This window comes from Petaurus breviceps, unplaced genomic scaffold, assembly GCF_028583685.1.
Source record: "Petaurus breviceps papuanus isolate PSGF00001 unplaced genomic scaffold, PetGlider_PUasm1.0 37, whole genome shotgun sequence".
Classification (NCBI taxonomy): domain Eukaryota; kingdom Metazoa; phylum Chordata; class Mammalia; order Diprotodontia; family Petauridae; genus Petaurus; species Petaurus breviceps.
In genome coordinates, this window is record NW_027186296.1 from 34,293,715 (window position 1) to 34,317,840 (window position 24,126).

The 24,126-nt window shown below is 37.0% G+C and overlaps 1 protein-coding gene across 1 annotated transcript in view; it reads right to left on the minus strand.

The window, feature by feature from the left end:
* The window catches only part of LOC138169654 (uncharacterized), a 49,387-nt gene extending 27,492 nt beyond the window's left edge, over positions 1-21,895 (minus strand). Inside the window, exons 1-2 of the mRNA XM_069099298.1 lie at positions 21,870-21,895; positions 20,881-21,173 (exon numbers count right to left, since the gene is read on the minus strand). Of these exons, the coding sequence (XP_068955399.1) occupies positions 20,881-21,173; positions 21,870-21,895 (319 nt within the window). The remainder of the gene's footprint in view (positions 1-20,880; positions 21,174-21,869) is intronic.
* Positions 21,896-24,126: the final 2,231 nt, after the last annotated feature.

Genomic DNA, 24,126 nt, shown 5'->3' on the forward strand with positions numbered 1-24,126 from the left:
TTATTTTTTCTTAAGAATTCAGTCTAAGATTGTATGATTTTGGGGCGGCCAGGTAGCACAGTGAGTAAGAGCACCAGCCCCAGAGTTGGGATGACCTGGGATCAAATCTGGGCTAAGACACTTAGCACCCACCCAGAAACACCTGGCCGTATAACCTTGAGCAAGTTACTTAACCGCAATTGCTTAAAAAAAGATTGTATGATTTTTTTTTTCGACTGCCATGTCACACTGCTGACCCACTGAAATTGTGATGCAATACAACTCCTAGATCTTTTGTGTACAAATTTTTGCCGTCAGTTTCTTATATTTATGTAGTTCTAAACCAAAATTTTAAACTTTATATTTATGTTTATTGTTTTACCTTTTTTGATCTATTATTTAACTCATACACATTTTTTACCCCAATTCTGTTGTCTCCCTTCCAAGGTATCCCTTCCAACTTCATGTCACACACAAAGTTGATATTCATGCCATTTAGGAGACTTCGCCGAAGTCAATGATAAAAATGTTAAACAGAACATGGCTAAGATCCTCAACTACAACCTCCCTACAGGTTGAAACAGAAACACAAATCATTACTCTTTAGGTCCAATCACTTAACAAGTTCCAAATTCAACTAATTATGCTATTATCTGAGCTCACATCTCTTCTACTTGTCCACAAGGACATTAGGAGAGACTTCATCAACTATTTTGCTGAAACAAATATATACTGAATATATGATTGCCCTGATCTTCTAGTCTAATTACTTTGTTTAAAAAAATTAAAAGGACACAAGGTAGATCTGGTATGACTTGCCCTTGATGGACTCATGGCGGATCTCAGTAATTGCCACTTCATTTTCTAAATTCTCACAGACTATCATTTTAATAGTTCACAGTCTAAAAACTTTATTCATTGACTTACAATCTGAAGAATCTACCACCCTTTTTGAATAATGTATCCTTTTAAAAATTTGGGGCATCTGGGACAAATATTTGCCTGTCTATGGTCTTGCAGGTCTCTATCAGGCAATGAAAGAGTACACATTATTCAAAAAGAACTACACCAAGGAACACTAGAAATCTTTTAAATAATATAAGCTGTAAATTAAGGATGTCCTTAGAAAATGGAGAAGAAAAATAAGTTGAAGGAATAAGGATAGGCAAAGATCAAACAAAATGATCACTTTTTGCAAGTGACATAACTATTTACTTAGAGAACTTCATTTGCCAATCTGATGAAAATGATAATACTATCTAAATTAAGTTATAGAGTAAGTAACATACTGATTGAAATATCAAAAGGTTATTTTATAGAACCATGAAAAAAACAAAATTAATCTGGAAGAACATAAAAACATGAACCTTAAGGAAAATAATGAAAAATTAGGCAAATGGCATGGTGGCATCAGTACTTGAACTATACAAAGTGATAATCATGTGATGCTATTTTAAACACGGAAAAGTTGATAAGTGGAATAAATTAAATACAGAAGATACACAAGCAATCAAATGTGATAATAGTGTTTGATCAGTAGTAAAGGGTAATAGTAATTCTAGCTACTGGGGTGAGGGCTCACTATTTGCCAAAACCTTCTGGGAAAACTTGAAAGCAGTGTGGAAGAAATTAGGCTTAGATCAACATTTTATATCATAAACTGCAATAAGCTCCAAATGCAAACATGATATGGGTACAAAAGGATATATCCTAAACAGATTAGAGGAGGAGAGGAAGAGATACCTTTCACAACTATGTATAGAAAAACTCTTGATAAAACATGAGAGGAAAATAGTAGATAAAAACAGACAATTTTGACTACATCAAATTTAAAGTTTTGCACAAGCAAAATCAATGCAGTTAGAATTGAAGTGGAGGTTAACTGGACTCCTCTCAGCAATGCAAGGTTATAAGACAACTCCAATGGACGCATGATGGAAAGGGCTATCAACATCCAGAGAAAAAACTTACAGAGTCTGAATGCAGATTGGTTATAATTCTTCTTTACAACTTGACTAAAGTTCAGTGTGAAGGTATTTGTAGAACCTATATTGGATTGCATGCTGACATGTGGGGGGAGGAGGGAAGAAAATTTGGAACTCAAGGGATCATGAAACTGAATGTTGTAAACTAAAAGCAAATAAATAAATTTTAAAAATACGAATTAAAAAAAGTTAATTAAAAGAAATGGGCATTATTCGCAGAAGAACAAAAAAGAAGTGGAGGTTAACTGGGCAAACCCCTTTGTTCTGTACCTAAAACATCACTAAACTGTGCAGAGCTTTTTGTTGCAGCAAAGTTTTTGTGTGTGTGTGTGGGTACCTGTCAGTTGGGGAATGGCTAATTCCTACTTCTCCCTTTGATATTTAAAATCCTTAGAAATGATAACTGAAAATTCTTGCCTCCACATCCTCACCTCCCACTTTCTTCTCAATTCCTTTTAGTCTAACATCTGATTCCATTTCTTAACTAAAACTGCTCTCTCCAATGTTACCAGTAACCTATTAATGGCTAAGTTCCATGAGCTTTTCTCAGTTGTCATTCTACTTGATTTCTTTGAAGCTTTTGACACTTTCGACCTCCTACTCCTTCCTAATATTCCTCTCTTGTTCTTTGGATTCTATAGTAAAGTTCTTTCTTAGTCTTCCCATCATCTCAATATCCTTTGTTAGACCAGTATCCTGACCTACAACCATCATCACCAAGTATGGGATTCTGCCAAGGTTTCGTCCTGGGACATTTTTTCTCTCTACATCATCTCCCTTTGTGATATCATTAGTTCCCATGAGTTCAATTTATATCTATGCAGGTGATTCCCAAATCTATATATTCAATCTTAATGTCTCTTCTTTTTTCATGAGTTTTTATTATTATTCATTCTCAAAAATAATATGAACTCACTTTTTTTTGCAACATTGTAAGGTTCATAAAGTATTTTATACATATTATTTCATTTGGCCAATACAGATGCTATTAACATTTAACAGAAAAGAAAATTGATGTTAAAGGAGATAAGCTACTTGTCAGAGGTCACGTCAGTCAAGTGAAGAATGTTTTTTCAAATATCTCTTCTTAATGTCAGATCAATTACAACTGCCTACTCGAGATCTCTACCTGCATATTCCATAGGCATCTAAAATTTGACATCCCCAAAACAAAACTCATATTTCACTTTCAAACTCATGCCTTCTTCATATCTTCCTATTTCTGAGCAGGGCACCACTTCTTCACAGGCACCAATCTTCACCACCTTAAAAATGGACTCTTCCTTCTCCCTCTTGCCTATGTCCCATCAGTTGCCAAGTTTTGTCAGTTCTACTCCCCACAAAGTTTCCCATAGTCATCTACTTCTCTCATTTCATATAGCCACTACCCTTTTTAAAGCCATTACCCCTCTTCTTCTGGATTACCATAATAGATTCCCACTGGTCTTCCTGTTTCTAATGTTTGCTATCTTAAACCTACCCTCCACATAGGTGCCAAAATGAGCTTCATAAAACACATCTCTGACTATATCTATTCTCAGTTCTATCTCCTCTTCTCAAAAACCTTCAGTGACTTTATTATTTCTATAATAAAATACAAAATCATCATCAGTCTAGCATTTAATCCTCCTCTCTCTGGCTCACACCTTTCCAGGCAAGTCACTCTCCTGCTTAAAACATTTCAATAACTCTATATCAAGAAAAGATCACACTTTTTGCCTTCTATTGAACCTTTGCCCTTATCTGATGATCAACATTCTCTGCAATTTTGTAGTATGCTACATTTATAAACTTATGCTACTTCCCCTCCACACAGACTACCTTCCACCCAAAGGGTTGAACTATTCACTCTCCCTTCTGCAATCCTTGTGCAGTCCTTCTCACCTGCCTTTGTTCATGCTCTTCCCTATGCTTGAAATGAGTTCCCTTCAATTCTTTTTTAATTCCTATCCGTTAAGGCCCAATTTAAATCCCACCTTCTCCAGAAGCCTTCTTTGATTCCCATAATTGGTGAAGATATTTCCCTCTTTTAAATTCAGACAACACATTGGTCACTTCTATTTAGTGCACTTGCACTCTAATACAAAATAATACATGATATTTATGCATTCGTAATATCCCCTAATTAGATTATAAGCTTCATGACATCTGGGACCTGGTCTTATCAAAACTTTAGGTATCACTCAGCACCCAAAAAAGAGCTCTGTATACAGCAGGTACTTTTTAAAATAAGTTTTTATTTGTGTCTTGTTTCTTAAATCATCATAGCTATCTCTAGTATTCTTCCCACTCCCCTTCCCAGACAAGACATCCTAGATAACAGAGTAAGTTTTTAAGAGGAAAAACAATCAGCACAACTGATCAATATATAGAAGTCTGAAAACATATGCAACATATAAAACCTGTAGACCTCCCATCTCCATAAAGTTGTGGGTTGGGACTGTCTTCTCATAACTTTTCATTCAAATTCTACTTGATCTTCATAATTTCATTACACTCACTTTTAATGTTTTGGTATGGAATTGTTCTTTCTATCTACATTGTTGTAGTTTCTGTGTATATTGTTTTCTTGGCTCTGCTTACTTCACTCTCCATCGGTTCATATAGATCTTTCTATGTTTCTCTGTATTCATCACACACATCATTTCTTCCATCACAGTAATATTCGATTACATTCATGTGTCAGGATTTGTTTAGCCATTTCCCAATCAGTGGACATCTACTGTGTCCTTTCCTATCATAAAAAGTGCTGCTATAAATATTTTGTTGTTTACAGAGGCTTTTTTTTTTTAGCAATAGCTTCCTTGAGGTAGAAGCCCAGTAATGTAGTCTCTGGTTAAAAGAGTATGGGTAGTTTAGTCACATTATTTACATAATTCCAAATTACTTTCCAAAATGGCTCTACCTGGGAAGACTTCTATGAACTTAATGCAAAGTGAGTTGAGCAGAAATGGGAGAAAAAACAATAGTAACTCTGTTCAACACAATGATCAACCCACAACTCCAAAGAACTCATGACGAAAAGTGCTACCACTTCTACAAAGAGAAACGATGGACTCAAAAGTACAAAATGTAGCATGTTTCCATTTCATTCTTTTTCTTTCTTTTCTTTTTTTAAAATTTTGGACATGGATAATTTGGGAATCTGTTTCTTATCATTATACAAATTTGTAAAAGAGATTGTTTTTCTTGTCTTCTCAACAGATGGAGGAGGGTAAGAAGAGAGGGGGAGAATTAAGAACTAAAAATAAAATAAACCTGATCATCCAAAATGGTCGTCATTTTACAGCACCAACTACAATGTATGTGTTTCTATCTTTTCACAACCCCTCCAATGCTGCCACTTTTGTCATCATTGCCAATTTACTGGGTGAGGGGAAACTGAAGGATTATTTTTATTCCAATGTATTTAATTATTAGTGATTTGGAGCACTCTTCCAAGTGGACATAAATACTTTGCAATTCTTTTTGAGAACAATTTGTTCATACTCTCTGACCATTTATTTATTGGGAAATGGCTATTGATTTTATATAAATTCTCTTCTTATTCTACATGCATTTTGTGTGGAAACTTTTCTGTTTCAAGTAATCAAAGTTACCTGTTTTATCTTTTGTAATTGCCTCTATCAAGTTCATTTAAGAATACATCTCCTACACATAACTGTGAGGGGTATATGCTATGTTTCTCTTCTATTTTTTATAGTAAGATCTTTAGCATTAAAGTCATGTATTCACTTAGATGTATTGTGAAATATGAGACATTAGTCTAATACCTGTAAGACTGCCTTCCAGTTTTCCCAGTAGATTTTTATCTAAAGGAAGAGTATTTTCTTAGATAAGTTGTGTCTCACTTTATCAGACAATAGGCAGTTGATCTGCATTGTTTCTGATTATCAATTATCTAGTCTGTTTCACTGATTAATCTCTATTTTTTAACCAATGCTGAATGGTTTTGATGATGGCTCCTTTATAATGTAGTTTGAGACATGAAGTGCTATTTTCTCTTTATCCCTACTTCTTTTCCTCATTTTTCTTGATATTCTAGATCTTTGGTTTTTCATGATTTGCAAAATTATTTTATCAAGTTCTGTTATTCCCTTGGTAATTTGATCAGTATAGCAATAAATATGTAAATGAACTTTTGGAGTATTTTTATTATATTGGTGCAGCCTAGTCATGAGCACTGAATATTCCTACAGTTATTTAAGTTGTTCTTTATTTCTTTAAGGAGCACTATGTGATTGGATCTCTACCATTCTTTTTGTGCTTTGGTAAGTTGATCCATGGTATTTTATGCATTTTGTAGTTATTTGGAATTGTATTTCCCTACTGTTGCTTCTTAGTTTTATTTTTATTATATAGACATATATCTTTCGCTCCCCCCTCCTGAGATGATAGACAATCTAATTCAGGTTATACATGTGAGTTCATGTAAAACATTTCCATATTAGTCATTTTATTCAAAAAAGACTAAAACAAGAAAAAAACAAAGAAAGAGTATGCTTCAGTCCATTTGCAGACATCAGTTCTTTCTCTGGAGGTAGATAGCATTTTTCATCATGAGTCCTTTGGGATTCCCTTGGATCACTGTATTGCTGAGAATAGCCAAGTTATTCATAGGTCTTCATTATATAATATTATTGTTACTGTGAAGAATGTTCTCCTGGTTCTGCTCAATTCACTTTGTATCAGCTCATGTATGTCTCTCTGGGTTTTTATGAAATTATCCTTTTTTTCATTTCTTATAGCACAATAATATTCCATTACAATCATGTACCACAATTTGTTTAGCCATTCCCCAATTGATGGGCATTCCCTCAATGCCCAAATGTTAGCTACCACTGAAAGAAATGCTGTAAATATTTTTGTACAACCCCATTTTTTAATCTCTTTGTAATACAGACCTAGTAGTGGTATTTCTAGATCAGAGGTTATGCAGGGTATGCCACAGTTTTATACCTGTTTGGGCATAGTTCCAAATTGTTCTCCAAAATGGCTGGATTAGTTCACAACCATACCAACAGTGCACTAGTATGCCAGTTTTCCCACATCTGCTCCAATATTTATCATTTTCCTTTTCTTTCATATTAGTCAATCTGATAGGCCTGGGGTAGTACCTTGGTGTTGTTTTAATTTGCATTTCTCTAATTAATAGTACTTTGGGATACTTTTTTCATGACTACAGATAGCTTTGATTCCTTTGACCATTTATCAATTGAAGAATAATTTGTATTCTTATAAATGTGACTCAGTTCTGTATATATTAGAGAAATGAGGCCTGTAAATTTTTTCCCCAGTTTTCTGTTTTTCTTCTAATTTTGGTCATATCAGTTTTATGCAATTTTTTTAAATTTACATCATCAGAATGATCTATTTTACATTTCACAATGCTCTATATTTGTTCTTTTAATTCACTCATTATTTAGGATTTCATTGTTAAATCTCTTTCATTTTGTGGTTTTTTTTACTCATGTCCTGAACCAATTACTATTTTATATTATGGTCTATAAAAGATGTATTAACTGTTCCTGCTGTTTGATACTTGTTTGAAATATCTCTATGGCCTATTATATAAATTATAGTTTTTTTTATTTAATTTTTTCACCCCTTTCCAGAGCAGGTATCTTTTATTCTCTTCATTCTAAATCTTCTCTTTCTGTCTACTCTAGTTCCTCATTCTGTTTCCTGGCCCCTCTTCCTCTCTTTCTTTCCCCCTCCTTTCCTCTCCTATATATTCCCTCTAGGACCATAACTTCCAAGGTATCCATTCTGGCCTCTCCACCCTTGAAAGTTTCTTCCACTGTCTTGCAGAGCTTACTCCAAGGATTTTCCTTTTCCATTATGCTTCACTCCCAGAACAAAGTCAATTCCTGCATGTAACAGAGAAGATATTGCCTCATGATAGGATACTACCCCCAGCACCCACCATGTCCCTAATTATACAGCCCACCATTGATCTATACCTTCACCCTAGTTACCTTTTCTCTGTTTGCTTCAAAATCTCCTCTCTGGATCCATGCTCTCCCACTCTCCCAGGTGCCAGCTGTCCCCAGAATATCCAACTTCTTCCATCCTGAGGGGTGACAAGTGGTCTTTTCAAGAACCAAATCACCCAAACCACATGCAGCACAAAGTTTCCATCATCCTTCATCCACAGGAGCCTTCATCCCTGGAATCCCTTCCCACTACTAAACAAGGATTCCCTCCTTTCCTTCCCCATTTCCAATCCTTCTCCCCATATCCTCACCCAATCCCCTGCAGGTTTAGGGAGACCACTAGGGTCAATTTCCCCTTATTATTAGCCCCATGCACATCACCCTCTGTTCTCTTGCTCCCCTTTCATTTACCTCCCATGTTTTAAAATATTCCTACAAAAATCAGTGATTCACCTGTAGGCAGGATGTCACCAGGTTCTGTACATTATGGCCCCGGCCCACCTCTTCATTGTTACCTCCACCTGACTTCTGCCTTCACCCCTATCTTTATGGTTACATTTAGAAAAAAATCTCTTATTGATCTCTCTACTGTCACTGTTTTGTTTTTTCTATCCTTTATTGCTATATTCATTCACACTTCCTGCATTTCTGTTGTCTAGGGCATTTAAAAGCAAATAATCTCTTCAAGTCTGCTTTTCTTTCCAAGATTGTTTCAAATTCCCCTTTATTACTGAAATCTACCCTTTTTCCCATTTATAAATAGGCTCAGATTTGCAGAATAGGTCACCCTGGACTGAATCTTGAGTTCTGTCACTTTTTGGAGCACATTATTCCATTCCCTTCTACATTTTCTAAAGGATGTAGAATAGTCTTATTATTCAAATTTTCTTTACTTTTTATTTGAAGGCCTTTTCCTTGATTGCTTGCAATAACTTCTAGTTTCTGAATTGAATTGTTAATTTAACTACTATGTGTCTTGGAATTTGTAGTCTTGGGTTTGTGGGCTATTTCTTTTTTAAATTCTGGAAATGATCTATGAATTCCTTCAACTGATATTTCATTCTTTATGGGGTGTTGTAATGGCAACCACACTGGCATACCCAGGATAGCTGCTAGCACAGTCTTAGATCTGCTTTGCTAGGAAAGACAGTTGTTTAAGGGGTCAGCAATCTTTTTTAATTATATTCACTAGTTCAGGGGAAAAGTCATCACCCCGAACTTCAAAGAAGATACAGAGAATATAAGCAGAGAAATAAAGACCAACAGACAGGGATGACTACCTAAATCAAAGCAATATTACTATATGCTTTACATAAATACCTGGATCAAAAGAGGCTTTGCATCTGAGCAGACAGGGAGCTCTGAACATAACAACCATTCAGAATCTCAACCAGGGAATCAAAAGATCCTTCTCATAAGTGAGCCAAAAAGCAAAATACCAACTCAGGGCGTGTGCGTGTGCGTGTATGTGTATGTGTGTGTGTGTATGTACACATATGTATATACACTTCTCAGAGCCAGAAGTCATCACAATCCTCATGACTCAGTGCCTGATTAGAAATTAACAAAAGGTGTGAAAGCCTTCCTACAAGCAAGCCTCCCCTAAGCCAGCTTCCCTTAATGGGCTCCAGGTAAGGCCTGTTAATGGGCAGGGAAGATCTCAAATCCTATTAACATTACAGGTGTTTGGAGTGTTCAGGAAGGACTAGCACCTCTGGTAAAAGGGCTTGCTGAGCCCTTTTCAGGGCTGCTTATCCACTTCTGGTGTCCACCTTCACTCAATTCTCATCTGTGGCTCCAAGAAGTTGAAGCATACGCGGGAGGTCACACCCTGGTAAAACTGTGTTGGAAGACATGCTAAACCAGGGTGAAGGTAACTGAGAGGCCTCAAACCTGTTGGTGAGTTAGGGCAATGTCTACCCTAAGCATGTGAATACTTCCCTCAGTGGAATGAGTGGATTAAAACAATTTGTTCAAATGGCCATGAAGGCAGCTGAAGCAGGCACTGCAGAAAGCTTAGATGTTGGTCAGATATCAAAGACGCCAAGGTCATCCATTGCATCCTGGATCAATGTCAAGCATATTGACTTGTCCTGTCACTGGATGCCAGTGACTCAGGAAGACAAAGTGAGGCTGACAATTTTGTACAACTCTGCCTCACTTAAATCCAATTCAGGCACAAGTCAAGATATCACCCATGAGGTAACCGGTCCTCTTCAACAGCATTCTCTACATTCTAAGCCATTCTCTTTATTCTTTTTTCTCCATTACAGTTTAGGGATTTTGTTTATGTTTTACTTTCATGTTCTCTGGCAGATCTGTGATATTGATCTTGTCTTTATATTGAAACTTCTAGGTCAGTTATGTTTTGCTTACATAGTGAACATATTTTCTTTCAATGTTATCATTTTTTCTCTTCTTCTAGATTATTCTTCACTTCTGTGTATTCGAATTCTCAATCTACTGTTCTCACTTTTGTTTCTTGGGTGAGACTTGCCATTGCAGATTCCACTCTATTATGGCCATTTATTTTTGCTGTATGGCATAAATTCTGCTCTCAGAAATCTGTCTCTTTTAAACCACTCAAGAACAGCATGCTGTGGCTCCACATTCTCCTCAGATTCCACAATGTCTTCTTTCTCGTGTCAAATAATTTTCCTTTGTTTTGGAGTATTTATTCATGATATTTGAACTAATTTACTAGAGCTGGAGCCCATATTTCTTTCTGCTGTTAATGTTTTCTCTGTTTATTTGTCTCCTTATGTTCAGAGTCTTTGAGTGTTCTTCATCCTGAGATCTTTGGTAATTTTCCATCTTTCTTTACTTTTCCCCTACTGCTCACTTGCTGACTCTAACTCCCTTTTCTCTGACCATGGTTTCTTTGGGAGGCAAATCTCAAAGTGTCTCAGCTTCCTCCCATTCTAAGCAAGTCATGGTTCACCAGCCTAAGTCTCTAGCCCAAGTGACTTTTGGGTGGACAGAACTGGCTCCAGTTGAGTGCTGATTACCTTCCCTTAGGCTTAGTGGAATGTCACACTGACCCCACACAGTGTCATGTCCCATTTCCTCTGCTCCTCAGTTCTCTAGCCTATAGCTCCACTCATCTGCTAAGGGGTTGATTTTTGTAATTAGGGTTTCTGAGGTTTGGGGGGAGGGGCAGGATGTGGTGTTGAGCTCTACTTCCAGCCCAGATATGGTTTATCCTGCACATAATTTCTGTTTTGGAGAAATGTGAAAGATCAAGGGGATCAGACAAAATATTCAGTCCCTCATCTTGTCACATGTCACCCATTAATAAATGTTTGTTGAAACAAACCACTACATGTAACTAAGTAATTCTAGGCTTTGATTTTTTTTTAAAACCTCATACATAAAACTTAACTCTTAAAAATTCCTCCATTTTCTACTTATTCTTTACATAATTATTAGTCTTATTTTTCAATCACCCTTAGGTATTTTTTTAAATCTGTATGAATATTTGTTTGATGAATGTTTGTTGAATGAGTCAATGAATGAGCTCTTAATGTTGGTAAACACCTGATCTCTTTGCTCAGTGAAGAATCATAGAAGGCCAGACAAGATAAATATATATTTAGAGTCTAAGTTTACTTGTAAAATGATAAGGAGATGACAAGAGTATAAGCCCCTAATAAAATGTTTTAAAATAGCTGAAAAAGAAAACATGCCTTCAAAGAGATTAACATGCCATCCAAGGAGACTGCATTTCTAAGAGTATATTGGATAAAATTGGAAGGGCAACAAAAAGGCATAAAATGGAACAGATCTTCTGCCATTTTAATAGTTACCTTTTCTCATCTGCAATAATGAAATCATACCTAGACTCTACCACTTCTGTACCCAATGTAAATAAGGTAATGACATATAAGAAGAAACATCTGGAAGGAGCAGTTAGAAATTGGCCAGGTACACACAGGAGAAACCTATGCTGATGGCAATATAACTTTTAAAGCATTTAGGGTTGATTTTCAAGAAGGCTGAAGAAGGTACAGATTCTGAAAGGCAGAAAACCTCATGGGCGTCACCTTACATTGGAGAGAAAAACAACCAAGACATAAGCAATTATTGAACTAACACCTACTTTCTGATCACCATAAAATTTTCATAAGAATGGTCTATGCCAGGAGTGGGGAACTTGCAGCCTTGAGGCCACATGTGGCCTTCTAGGTCCATGGGTGTGGCCTTTTGACTGAGTCCAAGTTTTACAGAACAAATCCTTTTCTTAAGTGGATTTGTTCTGTGAAGTTTGGATTCAGTCAAAGGGCCCCACTTGAGGACACAAAGGGCCACATGTGGCCTTGAGGTTACAGGTTCCCCACCACTGGTCTATGTATATATTGAGAGTATCTTTAACACAAGCATAAACCAGCATTAAGTAGATTTTCACAGTTGATTTTCTATAGCAGACCAACTTTATGGCCACAAAACTGAATGAGGTATAAGAACACAAGAACCTTATTATTTATTGATTTCCAGAAAGCATTTGACTGAGGATAATAAAGTCCCCCAAAGTCTCTCATAGACCAAAATTATACAATATGTCATTATATATACATATGTATATATAATTACTAAGCACTGAGATCAAACAAGTTTATTGTTGTTCAGTCATTTCATTTGTGTCCAACTCTTTGTGACCTCATTTAGGATTTTCTTGACAAAAATACCAGAGTGGTTTGCCATTTCCTCCTCCAGTGTGTCTCCATTTTATAGATGAGGAACTGAGGCAAACGGGGTCAAATGACTTGCCCAAGATCACATAGCTAATAAGTGTATGAGGCCAGATTTGAACTCAGAAAGAGGAATCTTCTTGATTCCAAGCCCAGTATTCTACCCACTGTGCCACCTAGCTGTCCATTCAAACAAGTTAGGTATAAACAAGTTATCTATCAATGACATTCAACAGCATTCAACAGAAGATGCCCTACATAAAATATAAACAAAATAAAATTCACCTATCGAAAATGAAGTTCTTCAAATTTCCTCTTCATGAACAACTTCACATATCGGACCTTGGAATACTACAAAACTAATGCTTTAGTAAGAGAAATACATAGTAATGCACAAATGATTAGCTAACAATCCATATTAAAAAGAAAAAAAGAAGCAGGAATTAAAAAGTATATTTGCTCAGATTATGACACAACTGAACCATCAAATTAATTTATCAAGAAAGATGCAGATATCTGTGTATGTATGCATACACACATGTAATGTTTATCTCTACATATGTATATCTGTAATGATATATATGCACATATATGGACTGTAATGCTATATATATATACGTGTATGTGTCTATATATATGAACTAATTTGATGGGTTTTCTATTCAACTGTCATAATCTAAATAACTTTTTCAGCTCACAGCTTGTTTTTTTAATGTGAATTGTTAGCTAATAAATATATATTATTTGTATATATAAGTATATATAAATCTAATATATTATATATATACACATATCTAGTATCTATCTATATGTCTGCCTGTCTATCTATCTATATATCATATTGGATAAACATTAAATGTAGATAATGAGCTGGCCACAGAAGCAAAGATGAGAGTAAGCTGAACATCATTTGGGTAATCAAACAGGACTTTCAACAATTCCAAGCTAACGACCACCTAAATTGCCTATCTCTTCAGGACCAATATTCTCTCAGAAATAATGCTAGACAGTTGACAATCCTGATGGTGTTGCTGTTAGCCCTGCTTCCTCCTGGAGGTTCTGACTGAGGAAAACAGAAAAATAAGACAATGGGGAAAGCAGAAAAATATATGCGGGTGTACATTTTCCCACATTTACCCTTTGCCCTCATAGAGAGATCTTACCATAAGATTCAATATTATGGTGAAAAAAAGGATTGAGAGCCACACCAAATACTAAGATCTTTGGTCTTGTCCATCCCTGACAAACAGGCTCTTGCAGTACTGCGCAGTCTGGTTTTTTCAGTGCAGTTGCTGCTGCAGCAATTACCAAAATCCCAACCTGCTATGCCCAGGACTGGTCAAGGCTAAGATTTAGGCCCTGGACAGAGATGCAAGCTGCCTCCTGGTACTATGGGAGTCATCTTAGCCAAGATGAGTCAGGTCTGGAGCAGAAATATTCTGGGTCAACAGGACTAGCATCTTTTGAGAGTGGTACCAACTGGTGAGGCATAGGGAGGATAGACTCTCCTATCACAACATTTCTTAGCTCTGTTAACATAGAGGTCTGCTTGAACTAGGAGAACATTGTACACAGTAACAGCCACAGTGTGTGATGACTTTGATAGACTCAGTCCTTCTCAGCAATGCAAGGACCTAAAACAATTCCAAAAGACTCATGATGGAAAATGCCATCTACATTCAGAGAAAGAACCACAAAGTTCTTTCTTGAATATAGCTCAAAGCAGACTATTTGCTCTCTTTGTTTGTTTTGTTTTTTCTTTCTCGTGGTTCCTCCCACTTGTTCTAATTCTTCTATACAACATGACTAATGTGAAAATATGTTTAATAAGAATGTATATGTAGAGCCTATATTGAATTGAACACTATCTTGGGGAGGTGGGAAGGGAGGGAGGTGGAGAAAATTCAAAACTTATAGAAGTGAATGTTGAAAACTAAAAATAAATAACATTTTAAAAAACAAACACAGGAACCTGCTCAAAAGAAGAGGTCAACATGCAACTTTTTTCTGTACTCCATTCACTACCTGGAGAAAGCAGGAAAGTTAAGGTGAATATTCTACAGGATAGCTCTCAATAGGTATCTTTATTCATCTTCTTTGCACAACAAAATCATATAGACACGGTATGAACTGCCTATGTGATCATGATAAATATCAGTTGTGAATAACAAAGAGAGATTCTAATGGTGGGAAAGAAGGCTTCAGTGTAGAGATGAGATTTCCCTATTTTACTCCTTTGGGAATATATTCTACATTGTATAGCACTATATTCAACCTAGAAAAGTTAGGGTCTTCCTCAATGGTTAATTAAATTTATTGGTTAATTAAAGTAACAGCCTGCTTTCTACAGAAAGCAGGGAAGCAAACTTGGTGATGTCCCTCATAGAGCACTCCACATAACACCTAAGAAAACTCACTAAGTATACACTTTGCCTGTACCTACTATTATATTGAAAAAACAGAGTCTGTCTCTCTCTCTCACACACACACATTTTATTGCAAATAACACTAATTGAATAGTGCACTATAATTTAATCAAGTTGCAAGCTTGCTACCAACTGAGACTTAAATGTAAGGAGTGATGTCAGGACCAGGGATGTTCTGGAGCCTCTCAAGAGCTGATTATTACATTTTCAGTGTAAGCATCTATATCTTAGAAACTGGTGAACACTACAAATCAAGTCTTGATTTTTTATTTTGTTGATTGCCTAGACTTGCAAAAGTTATGCAGAAAACGTTCATAATGCAGATTAAACTAAAAAGTATGCCCTGTGATTTTTTTTAGAGCTAGCTGTTAAGCATTTACCAGCACATTCCTAATAAGGACTAGAAAAAACTGAGCCAGTCATATATAAGGGGAATGACAAGCAACAGCATGAATAAAATACCAGTCCACCCCAAAATACTAAGAAAATAAGAAAAAAGGTCTACAATGGGTTCAATAAAATCTTCTATAAACATTTATAGGAATTCATGGACCAGAACAACACAGTGACAAGGCATGGAAGGATTATGATTTGTGGTAATGGAAGAAGTATCTAACCCAATGAATCAACAATTCTTCAAAGTATAAAAATAAGGGAAAACCTGTTCAGTTTCATTCATTTTAGTTTAGGTCAATAATATAGCATAGTCAAATTTAAAACTAAACTATCATCATAGGATAAAAATACTTTACACAAATCTAGAAAAGAAAGGGAACTGGGGCAACTAGGTGGTACAGTAGAGCACCAGCCCTTGAGTCAGGAGGACCTGAGTTCAAATCTGGCCTCAGACACTTAACATTACTAGCCATGTGACCTTGGGCAAGTCACTTAACTCCAATTGCCCTGCCTTTCCCCCCTCCAAAAAGAAAAAAAAAGGGAACAAAAGTGATGAATTTTTCATTAGTGGAACTTCAGATGAGCTGGAATATGTATATATGTATGTGTGTATATATATATGTAAGTATATATACACACACATACACACACCTCAATCTTCCAATTTGTTTTGCCTGTATACTTTAAATTAGTCTGTTACATTTAAACTGGTTATGCTGCAGAGATACTGGACAAGATACTGGACAGGCATGATTTTTTTTCCTTATATATTAATTACTTTTATGCAGTAATAAATAAAAATCACCATGTTAATTTGTGTGAGAGATAAGTTACAGTTGTGAGAACTTTTAAAAGTAATTAAAACCAACAGAACCCACAAAATGACACAGAGAAGGTAACCTCCCACTGAGGACAGCCAGTCAGGCTGGCAGGAATTGACCAGCTGGGAGCCTATCCCAGCCCCAAAAGAGCCAGAGGTTTTAGCCCCAGGGCGGGCCTGAGCAACCACTGGCTGCTGGAGGGACTTCAGATCATCAGCAGCTGTGGCATTTTCCAGAATTATCAACACATAGATGCTAAGGACAAAGTGAGAGGTCAATGCAGTGTGGACTTTGGGATCCAGTAGTTGGGAGTGTGGTCAGCCTTTGCCCCCCGGGGCGAGAGGCCATGTAGCTGCCTCCACATGGCAGCTTCAGCTCCTGGCCTGCAGAATGTAGGGGGACAAAGCAACCAGTCTGAGAGGTAATCACTCTTGCTTTAACCTGCTTGGATCTGGATTGTGGTGCAGGGTGGAGGTCCTGGGGTGTGTGACCAGCTTGCCAGAGCATGTGGAAGCTTCAGAGAAGGCACCTAACTAACACCTTTGGCAGCTGAGAAAACCCCAGTGTTTAGGACAAAAGCTCCCCTGTCTGGTGGCAGAGTTCTACTGTGGCAAAAAGACCAGGGGTCAAGTGACCGAGGGGCGACATGAGCAGGCAAAGGAAGCAAAATAAACAGAGCAACCCAAATTTACACTCCTACTTTGGCGACAAAAAGGATCAAAGTATAGAACAGGATAAAGACAGTGAAGTCAGAACTCCTGCACCAAAAGCTTCAAAGAAAAATATGAGCTGGTTACAGGCCATAGAGGACCTTAAGAAGCAAATAAGAGAAGTGGAGAAAAAACTGGGAAGAGAAATGAGAACAATGCAAGAAAATTATGAGAGTTTGACTGATGAAAATAACACCTTAAAAAACATACTAACTCAAATGGCAAAAGAAGCTCAAAAAGGCAATGAGGAGAAGAATGCCTTAAAGAACCGAATTTGCCAGATGGAAAAAGAATCTCAAAATCTCATTGAAGAGAATCATTCCTTCAGAATTAGATTGGAGCAAATGGAAGCTAGTGACTTTATGAGAAATCAAGATGCTGTTAAACAGATCCAAACAAATGAAAGAATAGAAAGCAATGTGAAATATCTCACTGGAAAAACCACTAACGTGGAAAAATAGATCCAGGAGAGATAATTTAAAAGTTATTGGACTACCTGAAAGCCGTGATCAAAGAAAGAACCTAAAAATCATCCTCCAAGAAATTCTCAAGGAAAACTGCCCTAATGTTTTAGAACCAGAGGGCAAAATAGAGGTTGAAAGAATCCACCAATCACCTCCTGGAAAAGATCCCAAAAAGAAAACCACTAGGAATATTATAGCCAGGTTCCGAAATTCTCAGATCAAGGAGAAAATGTTACAAGCAGCCAGGAAGAAACAATTTGAATACTGTGGAAACACAATTAGCATAACACAGGATCTGGCAGCTTCTACACTGAGGGATCAAAGGGCTTGGAATGTGATATTCTGGAGGTCAAAGGAGCTGGGATTAAAACCAAGAATCACCTACCCAGCAAAATTGAGTATCATGTTTCAGGGGAAAATATGGTCATTCAGTGGAATAGAGGACTTTCAAGTATTCTTCATGAAAAAAAACAGAGTTGAATGTATATATATATGTATATATATACACACACATATATATATCTATATAGGAGGGTATATGGGTATATGAATACATACGTGAATGTGTGTATATATGTTTACAGGTACACATAGATAGAGGGCACAGGACCAATTTAATAAGAAGGGATGATACTTAAAGGGTGAAATTAAGAGGTGAGAGAGGAATATAATGAGAGGAGATAGGGAGAGACAGAATGGGGTAAACTATCTTATATAGAAGAGGCAAGGAATGTGGTTACCATGGAGGGGAAGAACAGGAGGGCAAAAGGAATGGGTCAAACATATTCTCATTGAATTTGGCTCAGGGAGGGAATGACATACACACTAAATAGGGTATCTCACCCTACAAGAGAGTAGGGGGGAAGGGGATGACAGGGGGGATGATGGAAGGGAGGGCAGCCTGGGGGGGAGGAAAGTTGGAAGCACCCACTTTTGAAAAGGGACAGGATCAAAACAGAGAATAGAACAAGTGGGAGGTGGGATAGGAAGGAAGGAAATATAGTCAGTCCTTTACAATATATCTACTATGGTAATGTTTTGCATTAGCTACACATATACAACCTATACTGAATTGCTTATCTTCCCAGTAAGGGAATGAATCGGGAATTCAAAGTTTTAAAATCAAATGTTTTTAAAAAAATATATATATATATATATACATATATATATATACACTATTATTATTATTAATACTATTTTACATGTAATTGGGAAATAAAATATTACAGGCACTGGGGCATAGAGATCCACCATGCCCTACTGGAAAAGTCGAAGGGAATATGGGAGAAGATATGGGAGAGAGCAGATTGGAGGAGGGGATCTCCTGTGGGACTGCTATTTTGGGGTGGTGGGTAGGGGAAAAACAGGTAGAAATTTTGTAACGCAAAATCTGGCGGAAATGAATGATATAAACCAGAAGTTAATAAAGCATTTGAAAAAAAAAAAAGAAAATAAGGAATTGATATGAGTTTATAAGAATAATAACCATTTCACAATTTAAAATAATCAATGTACATGAATGGGCAGTTCTCAAAAGAATATATCCAAGCTATCAGTAACCATGTGAAAAAAATTCTCCCAATTATTAATAATTAGAAAAATGCACATTAAAGCAACTGTGATGTTCCACTTCATACTCATCATGTTGGAAAAGATGGGAAAAAAAGATAATGGCAAAAAATTGGAGGGATTCTGGGAAAAGTTGTATTAATGCACTATTGGTAGAGCTGTGAATTCATCTAGACATTCTTGAAAGCAGTTTGGAATTCTGTTCCAAAAGTCACTAAACTGTGACTAATTCTTGACCTATTGATACTCCTAACAGACTTATATCTTAAAGAGATCAAAGAAAGAGGAAAATAACATACATATACAAAAATATTTGTAGTAGATTTTTGTAGTGTCAAAGAAATGGAAAGTTAGGAGCCATCCACCAATTGGCAGAATAGCTGAAAAAATTATGGCATATGAATGTAGTGAAATACTACTGTACTATAAGAAATGACAAAAGGGAGAAATCTTGGAAGATTCATATAAAATGATACAGAGTGAAGTGAGTAAAACCAGGAGAACAATATATGTAATAACAACATTATAAAGACATAAAACTTTGAAAGACGTAAGAACTCTTACCAATGCAATAACAAGTCATGATTTTACATAAGTGATAATTATTTATGTTACCCTGACAGAGAGCTTGATGAATTCAAGATGCAGAATGAGACATACATTTCTGGACATGGACAATGTGGGCATTTCTTTTGCTTGACTATGCATATTTGTTACAAAGGTTTTATTTTTGTCTTTTTCTCTTTTAAATTGGGGGAAGGAAATGGGAGGGAAATAATGTAAATGCTTACTCACTGAAAAATAAAAATTTAAAAAAGAAAAGCAGAGAGTAAAAACAAAACAAAAAACAACAAAAAGTCATTAAAACCAAATTTTTTACATGTTTACTTGGACTGCAAACATTCATACTGGCTATGTGTACACTTGCATATTTTAAAATGATTTTAAACTGTAAACTAGAAGCAAAAACCAGAAATATCAACCCATACATTCTCTACTTGTCACTTAAGTCTTTTTTCTATGAAGGTGAAGATTTCATCCTTCTTGAAATTTTAAGTGAGCAAAATTGAGTCATCCACTTCCCCTAAATAACATCCTAAGAAATTTGGACTAGGAATTTTGGAATTACAAAGTACATAGATATTATCTAATCCAACTTCTAGTGAGTAGAGTGGTGTGTTAGAAACTGTCGACTAACATTTGACAGTAATGGAATTTGGTTAAATTTCTTAAAAGAATGTCTAAGACAAGCTGGAAATTATCCAAAGCACCTGGTCTCTGCTACTTCCTTGAAAGGAAAGCACTGGTTTGGGGGTGCTTATTACAGGAGAATTTCAGAGGTTTCACTTGTAACCAGCAGGGAAACAGGTACCCAGTACCTAAGCAGCCACCCAAGTACCTAAGTAGCTAGGTATTGGAAAGGGCTAAACTTGAATTTTTACCAGTCTGGAAAAGAAATCAGCAAACACCTTCCTTCCCTAGAAGCGGATTAAGCGTTGCAAGATCAGTTTGGTGTTAATTGTACCAGTTTTCGGTGAGCAAAGCCATGTAACCCGAGTATATCCCAGGCTCCTTGGCAGAGAAAGGCACTGGTTTGAACAGCTGGAGATTTTGGAGGAGATAAGAAAGGGGAAAAGAAAATTTCCTCGCAATGGAAGGGTTTAGAAATGTGCCAGGAACCTGGGAGGGAGAGAAAACATAGGCCACACGGAGTTACAGTAGACAAAGGACAAGGTTGCAGATAGGACAAACAGGAGGAAGCGGATGTTCCGGAAGATGCCTCAAGAAACCGCCGACAGATAGGCAAGAGACAAGGCTAGTTTAGTACAGCGGACCTTTGGGGAGGGGCGGGGCCAGGCCGCGGGTGGGGCTCCCTAGTCCTTGACTCTCCCAGCCAGTCACTCACTGGGGTGTGCCGGGGCAGGTAGAAGCCCGAGCAGCAGCGCAGCAACAAGAAGGACGGCGGACTTCAGAGGCATCTTCCAAAGCACATCGCCATGCGAAGGGAAATTCCAGGGGATATCGAGCCCGCGTCCTGGCACCTTAGGGCGAAGGCGGGAGACGAGACAACGGAGTTCCCAGCAACCATAGAAGCCCACGTGGAGGGCTGGGCTCCGCCCACCGCTGGGGGCCCCACTGCGCAGGCGTGGGGGGAGGACGCTCCATGCCTGGCCCTTAGCTTGCTGCGGACTCTCCTCCCTGCAGTGTACCCCATTTCAGCTAGCCACGTTTGTTGCAATTGGATTCTCATCTCCTCCCTTTCCTCTCCTCCCTCCTTGTGGATTAAACTTTGCGAGATCATTTTAGTGCAGGAAAGAAATTTGTCGACTGTACTAATTTTGGCTGAACATAACCCATAGAACATATTAATGTCCATAGGATTGTTTAATAATGAGCATGCTTATTATATGTGTGTGTGTTTGTACACACATTTTTTTGTTATTTGGTTGTTTTTCAGTCCTGTTTAACTCTTTGTGACCCCGTTTGGGGTTTTCTTGGCAAAGATACCAGAGTGGTTTACCATTTCCTTCTCCAGCTCATTTTACAGATGAGGAAATTGAGGCAAACAGGTTTAAGTGACTTGCCCAGGGTCACACAGCTAAGTATTTAAGGTCAGATGTAAAATTGGGCCTTCCTGACTCCAGGCTGGGCACTCTATCTATTGTGCCCCCAGCTGCCTTTATATACTCATGTGAATATACATATGTGTATATGAGCATGTTTCTATATAAACATTTATTATATGTAAGCGTTTTATTATATTTGTTAATTATGTATTTATATGAGTATGCATATTTATTAATGTATATATGTATATCATGTTTTCCAAGCGCAATGTGGTACAGTGGAAAGAGCATTGGTTCTGAAGTCAGAGACCTAGGGTTCAAGTCTTGCCTCCCACACTCACTAACCTGCACCATCTTGGGCCAAATCACTTAACCTCCCTGGTCCTCAGTTTTTCATCTATAAAATGAAAGAACTAGGTGGCTCAGTGAATAGAGCACCGGCCCTGGAGTCAGGAGGACCTGAGTTCAAATCTGGCCTCAGACACTGAACACAAAAACTAGCAGTGTGACCTTGGGCAAGTCACTTAACCCCAATTGCCCTCCAAAAAGCCAAAAAAAAATGAAAGAAGTGGGCAGATGGTAAAACACAGAGGTGACGTTGGAGGCACCAGCCTTCTAATAGCATCTCAGGTTCATAATGTTGGCATTGTCCTCAGCTCTCCACTCCTTCACCACATAGGTCCAGTCAGTTGCCAAATCTTGCCATTTCAACCTTTACAATATCTCTCACGGCTGAACCCTTCTCTACTCGCACAGATACCATTTTATCCCCTCTCTCCCACATTATTGCCTAATTAGTGTCCCTGACTCAAGCTTCTCACCACTCTGGTACATTCTAGGCACTGCTGCCAGGTAAGGTGCCTTATGCATAGATCTGACTTGTGGATCCCCTACTTAGCCAGCTCCAGTTGCTTCTTATTGCCACTAATGGTAAAAATAGAAATTCTTCTGTTTAGCTTTAAAACCCTTCATAACCTGACCCCAAACTATCTTTCCTCTCCTATTTAGCTTGGGATCTAGACAAATTGGCCATCTCTGTTCCTTTACAGTGGTATCTCCCCATTCCTAGAATGTACTCTCTCTTTACTTCTGCCTCATAGAATCCCTCCTGCCCTTTAAAATCCCATCTTTTGCCTGAAGCCTTTACCAATTCCCCGAACTGGTAGTGTTCTCCTTCCTCTCAAACTACCTTGTATTTGACTACTTTGTATATATGTACATATTATTAACTTTGTATCTATGCTGTATTTATTTTTATCTGTTCTTGTCTCCCCATTAGAATGTAAGGTCATTGCAAGTAAAGATTGTTTTATTCTTTATACTTTTATTCTCTGTACCTAACACAGTGGCTAGCACAAGGTAGTTGCTTAATAAACATTGCTTGATTGATGGATGCTGTGGTTTTTCCCATTGGCAAGCCCTACAAGGCTCCTGACTGCCCAGGATTTGCTTTCAGTTTGTTGAAGTAGGATACAGAAAACACACACACACACACACACACACACACACACACACACACACACACACCCATGTAGATTCATTCATTGTACCTTAAGGAAAGAACTAAAAAAAAGTTTAATGTTTAACAATAACATTTCCAGATTAACAGAATAAACAATGGACAATTTAAATATTTTCATCTTAGAAAATGAAACTGAACAAGCCATAAATACACAAAGAAAAATACACCAGAACCAAATGGAATCGCAAGTGAAATCTTTCAAATATTCAAAGAACAATTATTTCCAATAATACAGAAAGCATGCAAAAAAAATAGTAATAAGAGGCCTTGCCAAATTCTTTTAATGACACAAATATGGTCTTGATACCTAAACCAGGAAGAGCCAAAGTAGAGATGAAAATCATAAATAGGTATCCCTAATGAATATAAATGCAAATATATTTAGTAAAATATTACCCAAAAGGCTAAAACAACATACTAAAAAGGTAATATACCATGAACAAATTTTATTTATACCAGGAATGCAGTTAGTTCAATGTTAGGAAAATTATAAAAATAATAGATTATATGAACAATGAAAACTTTTAAAATATGAGGATATCAGTAATTGATGCAAAAAAAACCCTTTTGACCAATTTCTGCTTTTAAAAAAAGCATAGGAATAAGTGAACCTTTTATTAATATGATGAATAGTATCTAAAACCAGGAGTCAATATATTTAGGGTGTCTGTCCCAAAAGGCTCAGTGAAATTTTAAGCTACAACTTAACCTGGATAATAAAGAAACACTGGAGACCTTTCCAATATAACCAGAGGTAAAGATGCCCATTATCACCACTACTATTTGATATAGCTCTAGAAATGCTTGCTATAGCAATAAGACAAGAAAAATGTTAAAGGCATAGGAATAAGACAAAGAGGAAACAAAATTTTAATTTTTTTGCAGATGATATTATAGTTTAGAGAACCCCAGAAATTGAACTAAAATTAACTGAAATAAATTCCAGCTTCTGAAAATTTGGAGGGTATAAGATAAACCCACACAAATCTCTGACCTTTCTAAATATTGCCAACAAAATGCAACAGCAAGAGATAAAATGAAAAATTCCATTCAAAAATACTAC